This window comes from Anneissia japonica, unplaced genomic scaffold, assembly GCF_011630105.1.
Source record: "Anneissia japonica isolate Jap-2015-1 unplaced genomic scaffold, ASM1163010v1 scaffold287834_len5846547_cov211, whole genome shotgun sequence".
Taxonomy (NCBI): Eukaryota; Metazoa; Echinodermata; class Crinoidea; order Comatulida; family Comatulidae; genus Anneissia; species Anneissia japonica.
The window spans coordinates 5,800,519-5,813,594 of NW_022704992.1; the positions used below are offsets into that span (position 1 = coordinate 5,800,519).

General features: G+C 34.4%; 1 protein-coding gene across 1 annotated transcript; it reads left to right on the plus strand.

Moving 5' to 3' along the window:
- The first annotated feature begins 760 nt into the window (after positions 1–760).
- On the plus strand, positions 761–11,341 carry LOC117104934 (acetylserotonin O-methyltransferase-like). The gene is made up of 6 exons (XM_033245889.1): positions 761–917; positions 1,839–2,010; positions 5,752–5,927; positions 7,097–7,250; positions 7,803–8,069; positions 9,399–11,341. The coding sequence occupies exons 1-6, from the start codon at positions 837–839 to the stop codon at positions 9,617–9,619; spliced, it is 1,071 nt and encodes a 356-aa protein (XP_033101780.1). The 5' UTR covers positions 761–836; the 3' UTR covers positions 9,620–11,341.
- Positions 11,342–13,076: the final 1,735 nt, after the last annotated feature.

Genomic DNA, 13,076 nt, shown 5'->3' on the forward strand with positions numbered 1-13,076 from the left:
TTTTATAAAATTCGTAAATTTTCCATTGCTATAACTTTTCATTTTCTTGGTCAATTTTCACAAATCAAATTGCAGTTTATAAAAGCATTTAACAAGCTCGCGGTCAAAAGAAATCAGATGTAACAGATATTGCGAAGTACCCAAAATTAATAAAATAGGAACTAACACCATAAAACGTATGGCACGCATAGACTAATAATTGACGGCTGCGCTCGCAACTAGTATCGGATTGTCGATGCCCAGTAAAGATCAAAGGATTGTACGCACGCGCTGTGTTCGAGAGCGGAGATGGCCGGGCTGGGGGAAACAAGCCTAGATCCTTATTTGGCTAGGACCCGGTTAGAATGAGGGAAAATTGTAAAAAATAAGATTTTCATGAACATAGACGTCACGATTGAATTGAACATAAAAGCAGTTTCACAGCATATAGAAGACTCGGCATTTTGTCTTGTTAAAAGCGTCCCATGTCCCAGAAAACTAGAAATACTTAGAATACAATGACCAAAACAGCAATCATTAGAGAGGTTATGGACACGAATTAGTACTAATTTAATACAGTTAAAATTACAATTTTTGGTGCCTTAATGACCATTTTAAGACATAATTAATGGAAAATATTGAGACATAAATGTTAATGGTCAAAGTTCGATTGACTTTCATTATAATTAGCGAAGTGATTATGCTCAATGTAGAAGAAATATAGAGGTACCCATATTAGATCACAAAAACAAGATCAAAGATCAATGAAACGTGATTTACTAATGTAAAGTATGTCTTTAAAACAGGAAATGTTGTTATGCATTTAAATAAGAATCTGTGGAGAGTAAGAAGGTATCATGTCGTCTGTCAACGCTTCTAATTCAAAAGAATGGCCCCAGCACATTGTGAATATCTACACCGGCTTTCAGCAGTCCCAGGTTTTTGCTATTTTCTTTTTATTACTATAATATTGTAGAACGAGTAATAATAATAATATTGATGATGATGGTATTGATGACGCACGTGAAACACATACCAATGTGAAGATAATTTATTAGAAATGCATCACGTAATGAGATAACCTACATTGTTAAAATTGCTAATGCAGTAATTGCATTTACATCCCATGATAGATTTCTGAATTTTGGCTACCTTGATGGTATTCAACCGTATTCAACCAGTTTGCCGAAAGCCAGTTTGCCAAATCTCAGATTGCCGAGTCCACTTGGTCGAAACCAAATTTGCCGAATGCCATTTTACCGACCCAATTTTCCGAAACCCAGTTGCCGAATTTCAGCAATCTGACTTATCCGGCTGGATACAAGATCAAATTCATTGCTTTTGAAGTTGGACCTATACCTATGCATATCTGGTTAATATCTAATTTCATAAAAGAAAATAAGGAAAGGGAAGCACCAGAAGTTTTTGAGATTGCAGTTGAAATTGTCTTTAAAATATTTATTAACAAATAAAATAAATATATAATAAAATGACCAAATTTAGGAACATACAAGAATATATTGCTTAACATAATTTTGAAATAATGCTGTTGTTATTGATGTCTCATGCATGACACATTTGAAAATGTCATGTCTTATCCTGAATGATAATACTTTTGGCACCTGTGCCTATTCTGTGTATGCGACATCAAACTCAAAAATATTAAAGCTATTTTTAAAGTATCCGAACATTAAGACATGGGGTACTCAAAACATTTTCATGTAAATAATTATGAATTACATTGCATATTTTAGTGTACAATAATCGTTGTAAATTGTTATAAATTGTCTTTTCCTGCCAAAGGCCATGCTTCTATCCGATCAAAACGATTCTTAACATGCATAATATTGTTGCTATAGGCTCTATTTGTGACAACCGAGCTCGAATTATATGATCTTCTTGAGAATAATGGCAGGATGACAGCATTTGAAATAGCCTGCAAGAAAAACATAAACTTGGACGCAACAAAACGACTGCTAGATTTCGCTGCTGGATTGAAACTCATTAGAAAAGAAGATGGATCAGATCCTGGTAAGTGATCATGAAGCGGTGTCATTCGACATCCAGAACAACCAAGATACATTCGCAAGCATAACATCAAAAGTTAAAGATAACTCCAAAACACTGATTGGACTCCATTTGTATAAATGTTTACGATCTCTTATTCCTTTTTTTACTTTTAAATATAAAACATAAAATACCATTTTCCGTAGTATACGGGAACATGTCACATGCAAAATGGCTTATCCCTGAGCTCAAAAACCTTATCAACTTTAGGCAATAGTCACGTATAATGATATTGTTTTATACAGCTACTAAGTGTTGTGGTAGATCACAAAACAGAGAGTTAAAAAACAATACTTTGAAAATGTTATAAATAATCTTAAACATGGCTCATGTGAATGGTGGACCCCAAAAAAGAAAATCCTTCCTTTGATCTAAAGAATTTTCCTAATTTTACAATCCTCAAACGGCGGTACTACGTCAGACCCATTTATAATTGCCTTAAGCCTACATTTCAATTCTAAATTCTTCCCAATGCTCCAGTAATCTTAATATTAAACTTTTTCTATCCATGTACTCCACCTTATTGGAATGCCTGGAGGCAAAATGTGAGGTACGGAGCACCAAGGGGGACTCGGGGGTGATGTGGTTTTGGCAAGGGCGCAAATGTGTTTTGAAACCTCAGGGCCACCATGGTTGGGCCTGACGTGAGCAAATTTTAGGAAATAATACCTCTAGAGGCCCAGAAGTGACACTTTTATATAGTAAAATCCATTATCACGTCATCATTATATAGTCAAAATGCAGGCCAACAAATTTCTAATGTTTTACCAGCCAGCCGTTTCCGGCAACCATGATAGAGCGATGCATCATAGAAAGTGAAACTTAAAAACTTTGTCTTTAATGTATACTTATTAGGCCTACTTTAGGCTACCTAGTTCAAAAACTGAGTCCACACCTTAGTGGGGCTTATTTGGGATAATAGTACCTCTAGACACAGGGTTCCCGGAATGCCGCCCTCAGCGGCGTGTGCGAAGCACAACTGAGAGCCAGAAGTGAACGTGAATTTCGATATGGTTTCGTAGTCAGATTTTCGAGAAAAACTTCAGCTGAATGTATTTCTCGACTGAGACATCAATGGGAGCTGTAATTTGTATTGCAAGGAGATGGTGCTACCCTTAATTCGTATTAAGGGAATTTATTAATATTTTGGTTATAATAGAAAATTTGTATTTTTGGTGACGTCACACTCACGCTATAGTTATCATACATACGTCATAAGCTAGATTTCGTCACCTTTTCAAGGTAACCTTTTCAAGGTAAGCTTTCCCGGCGGCGAGTTTTTTTCCCGGCGTGCTTTTTTCATGGATAAACAAACACCACTGCTTTCAACATGAATGCCTTGCCTAGCTAGGGCTACATTAAGAGCCGCATAGTTAGCATACTTAAAAAAAGGAATGATCCTTAGGCCCTAGGCCTAGTTAATTTTTTTTTTAATTTACTTCTTTCGAAAGTGTACTTTCTATCACATATTATAATTGCACTGTCTACTCAGTTTAGGCCTAGGTCTATCATATGCTTCATCGCCCCCCGCTATACAGAGTACATCAGTAGGCCACCCCCCCCACACTACAGTACAGATGTTTGCTAGGAAACAGAACGTGATTGCACCTTTTTTCCCAGGTGTTCGTGTAAATTTGCATATTGTTAGCTAACCTGCTAAGTGTATTCCTTTGTGAAAATGAGTACCGCGGCGTACTCATTTTCACAAAGAATTTGCATCCCCTCCTGGAAAGAGGGAACTTCGAAATAATTGTCTCCTTCGCTAATTAATCACCGTAATTTAGCTTACACTTATGCATAGAGGGAGCACTTAAAATGTACAATAATCATTTTACTGCCTGACAAACCCCGAACTTTTCATTCATGCATTACATAAATATTTCATCTTGCTGTACTCCAACATCACTGGCGCATGGTAACAACCAACTGGCAGACCATTTCCGGCACACATTCTCTCCATAACTCAGCACCCCCTAGTTCTGTGTCCTCTGGATTCCTTGAAATGACATTCATATTATAATTCATCTTCATCGTCGTTTTAATTAATAGCTGTGATCAGTGGCGGCGCCAGGATTTTCCCGACAGGGGGTGGGGGATGGGGTGGGGTGGCTGAAGTCACTAAAAACTTTCGAAAGTGGTCCAGGTGGCATAGCTCCCCGAAAATATGACAGTCACAATTTAGGGGTTTCAAAGGTTTATTTAATCGATTTTAGAGTCTATTAATATGTAAAAAAATACATATAATTTTATATATTTTTTTCTTCCTGTCGAATTGTGGTTTATCTCCCCTACGGGGAGCTCCCTAGTGCTTATTCGAATAATGAGGTATATTACAATTATTGTATTATATAAAAATTTTACTTAATTATCTGTCTGTAATGCCAAATAATATAAAAACAAAGGTATGATTAGCAATCAAATTATAACAAATCAATGCATTCAGGGTGTGGTGAAATGATGGAGAAGATGACGGAGCTATGTGTGGCACATTTTTAGGTAGACTGGGTTCCAGTCCCTAATCTTTGTCTTAATCAGTTGAAATGCTTAAGAATAAATCGATTTTGGCACAAATGGCGTTCCATATTACTTATTTGCATGGCGTTCCATAGTATACTTTTTCTGGGATTAATTCTCATCAAAAAAGTTTCTCAACATAAACCGACGCTGGTGGCGCTTTCCGAAATGCGCTAATGTACTACGAAAAATCCATAAATTAGAGACTTGTGGCAAGTCTAATTTTTAGGGAGTCTGTACAGATAATAGTTCACAAGTTGTGGTTATGGTAATCCTCAAAAGTATAGAATAACCCCATACTATTTTAATATTGTATTCATTTATTATTTTTTTTATTAATTTATCATAATAAGTCTAAGAACAATAACGTCAATAACATGCAGGTGGGTACAATCCCTGTTGGTTTTTAGGTTGGCGAGGCCTCGTCACGACTCCTATTACTTTTGACTCAGAGAGGGATATGATCTGACCTGATTGAATTAAGTCACTTTGTGATTGAAGGAAGAGGTTTGATTTTAGTATTACTCGATGAGAAGGTCATATGAACATTGTCACTTTTAGGGATTTGTAGCGTGTTCGTTCTGCCTCGCATGAATTGCACCAGGGTAGATGGCTTGCATGAATCGCATGCCTCGCAGTTTGTCAATACCCACTGACTCAACCCTCTCAGGTAGGCCTCTATGTCTTGTGGCAGGAGGGTGTTCATGGTCACCCAGCAGCAAGAAAAACCAATAGCTGAACAACGGGCAGATGAGCTCCTCGGAGTCAACGGCCAACCATTAATTAATAGGAGTAGTTTAGCCTCATTGTTATTATGATGATTAGGCCTTGGCCTATTATTTTTTTATTTTATAGTTATTATTTTATTGTTATTTGTATTTTCTCGGTTGGCCTATATATTATTCTCTGTAAAGCGCTTAGGGGTAATGTGCAATATGCCCTATATAAATATAACATTATTAAATCGATTTTAATTGACAAAGTGCAAGACAATTTGCATAATAAGTTTCTGAAGTTCTGGGTATAGAAATAATGTGACTATAATATATTTTATGTTTTTGGCTAGGCTGGATAAAGATATTATGGCGGTGCAATACATTGAGTTTATAGTTAAATTATATTGTGGAGAGAGAAATTGAAAGTGGTGGGCTAAGTTAGCATAACATGAATTTCTTTGGCATTTTCTTACAGCTATCTACAGTAATATCCCAGAGGTAGCAGATGCCCTACAAGCTAGTAAGCCTAACAACATGGTGGCAGCGGTGCTCCATGCTTCCCGCATCCAGTACCCTTTATTCCAGAATTTGAGGACTGTTATCAAGGATGGAAATAATACACAGGCTTACAAAAATGCGTTTGGATTTGAGGTGAGCCATGTTCTCTTTTTTATCTATATCTTGTAGGCATGTACCCCTCAAACCAAGTTGTTTAGCAGTCATTTACATATTCTCTCCCCCTCATCATCCACCTTCTAAGTATGCTTTTAGTTGGGTGGCTGTCACTAGGCTTCCATCTCAGCCATATTCTTATTTTGTAGGACTGTTCCCGGTGTTGTTGATTATATCACAGACCCTATGTCTGTGATTATATGTTATCAGATGTGTTCCTTTCGTTCTCATCCACGTCTTCTATTTGTCCCTGTTGTTGACCAGCTGTCTTCAGGTCACTTTCCAAATGTTGAATAGCTGTAACCGAGTGTTCTCTCTCTCATTTGATATTAAACAAGGTTTCGATATAATTGGTGATGCTTTATAAGAAGAGTAAGGATATAATCCTCCAAAACCAATGTTTCTACTCCCAATGCTCTTATAGATTTGTACATGAATGTTTTAGTCACCGTCAAAGGCGAAGGGGAGGTTAGACATTTTTTAATTGGTTTTCGTAATACTACGACTTCATTGACCACCTAACAGTGAAGTTTGGAGTTGTCGGGGTTACTATATGATGTAAAATAAGATATATTGCTTTCAACTCTTTCTGTGTCACTATAATGAATAGGTCTCACAAGTTTCTTGGATGGGGCCCATACTTTTCTTTACCTTTGCCAATATCCTTCTTGGAATGGTGACGTGTGTGAAGTGCATGGATGACACCTTAGTCTTTGAGAGGATTAGTAAAGATGGAAAAAGGAGTGTGTTCCACCCAGTATCAGATGCCGTGTATATAGAACAAATTTCTTCCATCTGTTTTGGAATTTAATAACTTACTTGATAATTTTAAAAGAGCTATCAAAATTCAAAACTAACAGGATTAAAAATTTATTTACCATTCATGTCACTAAGGACGATGAAGTTCCGATCTTCTCGGATGGTCATTTAGTGCGGTTGTAATTTTTTTTGTTTATATTTCTAAATTTGGTGTTTTTATCTATTGTTGTATTTTGATATTTTTACTTGATGCTTATACAATTTTAATATTTGATGTGTTTTTATTATACGATGTTTAAATTTAATTTGAAATATTTCATATTTAAATTGCAATGAATAAAATGATCGATTGATTGATATACTTATTTTTAAAAATTCATTCTAAATAGGTTACCTCTGAGACGTTTGATTCGTTGTACAGTAGTGACCAAGACTATTCAACCATTTTCCTTCAATTTATGCATGATTTGTCTTCAATCACGGCACCGGGTGTTGCTAAATCGTTTGACCTTTCACCTTTCAGAAGAATATGTGACTTAGGAGGTAACTAATGAAGTTTCAACATTGAATCTATGTTGTAACAGATTATTATTACATGTGTAGGCAGAATGCACTGGTTTTACGTCAAAAGTTCTGTCTGTTGATCCTTTTTTTTGGATGTTGTTGCCAAGGTCCCACGAAACGACAACGTAAGTGCAAGTAAACTTGCATGTTTGTGAGATGTGCGCGTACAGTATTCATGACCCTAAATACTGTGATTGAGTAGAAGCCATTAGCTTAATCTGGAGTAGAAGATTATTATTTGAGATTATTTTACCTCACAACTGGCTCATAAATTTATTTTTTATAATTTAATTCAAATTCAATTAATAATGTTAATATATATATCTTGATAATAACAGAGTATTGTGTACTTGATTTTTTTCGGCATTGGTTTATGTTGGAAGGTCATTGTGTCTAGTACCACATTACCACTCCCCCTGCAAGCTATACTCATCTAGAGAGGCCAAGAGACTTTGAAAAGGCAACAGAAGCAGTATTATTGGATGTGATATAGCTATCTTACTTACTTAATGTTAACTTTTTTAATTACAGGAGGCTCGGGAGCATTAGCATATGCATTAGCTTCTGAATATCCAGACGCTTCAGTAACAGTATTTGATCTACACTCTGCCATAGAGAGTGCACAAAAAATAAGAACTGAAAAAACAAAAATGTTAAAAGTAGATTTTATTGCCGGAGATTTTTTCAAAGACGACTTTCCTCAGGCCAACTTGTATACCTTTGGAAGAATTATTCACGATTGGGAAGAGGATAAAGTTCACCAACTTTTAGAAAAGGCGTTTCATTCTTTGGAATCTGGTAAGAAAATAACTGTTTCTATAAATAGATAAATATCATTAGTGTTTTTTCTATAAATAGATGAACACCTGTCTCTTATACACATCTAGATGTGTATAAGAGACAGGTTTAGCAGTCATTTACATATTCTCTCCCCCTCATCATCCACCTTCTAAGTATGCTTTTAGTTGGGTGGCTGTCACTAGGCTTCCATCTCAGCCATATTCTTATTTTGTAGGACTGTTCCCGGTGTTGTTGATTATATCACAGACCCTATGTCTGTGATTATATGTTATCAGATGTGTTCCTTTCGTTCTCATCCACGTCTTCTATTTGTCCCTGTTGTTGACCAGCTGTCTTCAGGTCACTTTCCAAATGTTGAATAGCTGTAACCGAGTGTTCTCTCTCTCATTGAAACACATTTATTTTGATAAAAAAGAAAAAAAAAAAAAAAAAGAAAAAAGAAAAGAAAAAAAAAATCTCATTTTTATTCATTAGTCACATGGGACAGGTATTACCAGTCGCTTACACAAAACAGAAGTAGAATGCCAAGTCTCAATAAGAGGGTTTGTTTGGTACGTGAAAAAAACAATTCTGTCTTTGCCAAAAATTAAACCAAGACTTTGATAATAGAAAACAAGTATATTTTCAACAATGCACCATTCTAATTAAATCTTCAAAATACCTAGGTTTTTTTTCACATAATGCTGAACATTTCTAATCCTTTCAAAATTGCACATATATTCAACCAATTTTGCTCAGATCGGTAAATATCTTCATTCTAAATTAAACTTTCTCTGTGGACTTTTTATGATTTTAATACAAAGTTTTGCTTCTTTCATCCATTAAGCAGACCTTTGGTATTATTATTACAAATTTAAGCGCCGAAAAGTCCCAATATTTGACGAAATTGATCAAGAGTAAACCATTCATTGAGAACATTTCTATTTTATTTTATTTCAAATCACACCCAACAGTGGGTAACCCGCCACTTGGATTAACAATAAAATATATGTATAAATATTGATACATAAAAAAAAGAGAATCATCATAAGAAAAAACAGACACATTAAAAAAGCAATAAAACAGAAAAGATGAAGAAGCCTAGGGCCAAAAAACCTAAGAAATATTGTGGAGAACCTTAAAAATTCAGTTGTTAAAAACAGAGAAATCAACGGTGAAGACCCTTAACATTGGCATACACTATAATATAACTAAAGACAGTGGTGTCACTGTAAACAGATGATGAAATGATAAGTTTACGTCCAACTGATTAAAAAAGTTATGATTATGATGATGATGATAATGATAATTATTATTAATAATTATGCATACTTTTATGATTAATAGGGGGCGCTGTTTTGATAGTAGAACTGCTTTTGAATGAGACTAAAACTGGTCCCTTGCATGTGCTACGAGCCAACGTTCAGATGCTTACAGAGATGAGCGGGAGAGAAAGAACAGAGGAAGAGTACCGTCAATTGCTGGATCAGCATGGGTTTGTAAATTTTCGATGCCAGTTTGTCATGGGGTATAGCAGTATGCATGCAATGATAGCTTACAAACCATGAAGTTGGCCATTTAATTAAGAAGTTGAACAATAGTTAGCCACTTTATCGAAAATTAAAATGTTATTATTATTTATTGTACTTGTAATACAAAGACTTGGATAACAAACTATGTGTAATAGCCGGATTATATCAAAATTGTTATAATGAAACTTTGATTAATAAAGTTAAAATAAAAAAACAAATTTAAGCTTATTTCATGATGATTATTCAGACTCGTGCTTCAAATATTGAAACAGTTTTTTTTACATCGAATTAGAGAATAGAAAATTAATTTTCCAGATTTTAGTACTTCATGCATTACTAATGAAGATTTAATTGATTTAATTTACATACATGGGCCTGTCACGCCAAAATCGGTCCAGGGAACCAATTTTGGCTGAAATTTGTTCGGATATAAATATTGGTCCGGCCGGGACTAGTTTTGGAGTAGCCTAAATCGTTTTGCCTATGCCTGCTACAGTGTTACACTATACGAGTTTGGTACTCAATCAACAGCACAGTGAGTTGTTACTAATTGGTCTGCATAGATTTTTTTGAGAGAAATCTTTAGTGAAAAAATTTAAATTGAATGACCAATCAAAATGAAAGTGATGGCTTAAGTCCAATCGGAAGCCAATTTTGCATACATCACCTTAGTATAAGATTTACCGTATTTCACAGTTGACTTTATTTAGTAGGAAAGAGGCTGCAATTTACAATAAAAACATTAACATATTTACCTACGATGTTTGGTTACTTCTGGTACTTTAAAGAATAATAAATAATGATTGTTTTTAAAAGAAGAAAGCGAGAAAGTTAAATATCACTGAAAAAGAAAATGTAGTCCTTGCATTCTACAAGTATCACAAAACTTGATAAAATAACAATACAGTATAGTATGTATCAATAGTAATGAAAGTATGTTAAAAACACCAATCAAATATCCCATAATTACTATATAGGATAAAAGAAGAAAGCAAGAAATAAAATATAGTTATTGCTTTATACAAGTATCACAAAACCTGAACTATTAATATAGTATTTATCAATAGTAATGAAAGTATGTTAAAAGCACCATTCAAATATCACATAAAATTATGCTCTTTATAGCACTTGTCAAGAATATATAGTAATCACTTTAATGTTTTACATGAAATGATTTAAATAAAATCCAAACTGCTGCTTTTATGTATCGTTTACCGCGTAATACTTTACCACTGAACATCATCAATATAATACAAGATTTTCTAGCATCAATTATACTTATCTTACTCCGTGCACATCTAGGAGCAGGTGTTTTTCAGTTCTCTTTTGGGGTCCGAAATTATGGGCTAATGTTCCTGATGACCTAACAAATAAATTTACATTGAATAGTTTTAAATATCATTTTAAGAAATCTTTGGTCTCGGGGTATGGTAATTAGTTAATTATCTTTTTTCTTTTCTTCCTCTCATTTCTATTTGAGTCTTGAAATAATGTGTCTGGTCTTGTGTTCAAAACTGGATTGGATATAATTTTATTGGTATATCATTCTGTTATTATATTAGTTGAAATACAGCTAATCATTGGTACCAGTCACTTTTCCAAATCTTTTGTTAAAGGTGGCTACGTCTTAAAGCTCTACTAGAAATTACTGTAGCCTCCTTCCATACAATGTATTTGTTTTAATTTGCATTCTTATTGTATACTGTCTTACTGTATTGTATGGAAAATAAATGCATATTTGATTTGACTTGACTAGTAAATATTTATTTGTGAATAATTGTCATATCAGTTCACTGCAAGTGAAAATATTACTTTATTTTACTGGTCAAAAACTATTTTTATCCAAATTTTCCAATTAGAATATGTACCGTACTTGACCAGTGAAATGTTAATGCTTCAACATGCTTTTGCTTTATTTTTAAATTTGATTATCTTTTTTCATGGAACTTAAATAATGTTTTATTTGTAAATCTGTTACAGTAAATCCCTTTCGGGGACATCTTCGGGACCAAAAAACATATACCCTTTTCCTCGTTCATTGCTAGAAAGAATGTCCCCTTAATTACAGGTGTCCCTTTAACGGGGAGTCCCAAAGAAGGAGTTCTAATGCATTGTCTATTTTCATATTAATAAAAACTATTTTTATCCAGATTTTCCAATTAGAATTTGTCGACCTACCGTACTTGACCAGTGAAATGTTATTGCTTCAACATGCTTTTGCCTTATTTATTAAATTTTATTTGCTTTTTTTATGGAATTTAAATATGGTTTTTTTTTATTGTAAACCTATAGTACAGTAGAACCCTTTGGGGACATCTCTGGGACCAAAAAAATGTCCCCTTAATTGCAGTGTCCCCTGAATAGGGATTGGCCGTTAAAAGATATGTACCATAATATTTGCCTCGTTCATTGCACGAAAAAGTGTCCCCTTTAAAACGGGTGTCCTTTTAATAATAGGGGAGTCCTAAAGAAGGGGTTCTACTGTATTGTATAGTTTCATATTTTGTTAACCAGCAGGGGAAGATCTAAAATTCTATTATTAACGTTTCAAAACATAAAACCACAATTGTTGACCGTTAGGTATAACCTGTCTCTTATACACATCTTTACTTCTGGTACTTTAAAGAATAATAAATAATGATTGTTTTTAAAAGAAAGCGAGAAAGTTAAATATCACTGAAAAAGAAAATATAGTCCTTGCATTCTACAAGTATAACGACTTGCATGGCCAGATGAATGAAAATACTAATTCGATGTAGCGAAGGGACTCAATTTGTAGCGAAGGGACGCTACTAATCAACAATCAACAAACTACAGGGTGTCTGGGTTAATTTGCAAGGTACTACTGTACATGGCTCAACTATTTTTTACTTGGGGTTTAATTAGTAAAAATCGCACACAAATCATACGACGTCACTGACAACGCGGGGGATGGCAACTCGATTTTTAGATTAATTTTCCAAATAAAAACCGAAAGGTCCACTGATTAATCTCAGATAAGAATGTAAAATACATACTCCAAGTATTGAAATACACGCCATCGTGTTGGGATTCAATGTTTCGACATTAATTATGTCATCATCAGGAATCATTCCTGATGATGACATAATTAATGTCGAAATATTGAATCCCAACACGATGGCGTGTATTTCAATATTTCCAAATAAAGTTATACTAAATAACTTCTAATGACGAACTATTGTCTTCAGTTGTCTTTGTTGGTCATTCCACTGTCATTTTATCTATTTTTTCGTTGATATTACCATTCTCAATAATCTATAAAAAAACAAAAAAACAAAAAAACAAAACCCATAATCGATCGGTGGGGACGCCGTAGTGACGCCGGTAGGCTCAATTTTCGTCGAAAGGTATCAAGATGATGAACAGTTTTATTGGACTAAATTCTTGCTTATGTGAACAAGATGCTTACCTAAGATTATACTGACACTGGTTTCAAATGAAATAACTGACAACTTTGGTTTGTATCAATGTT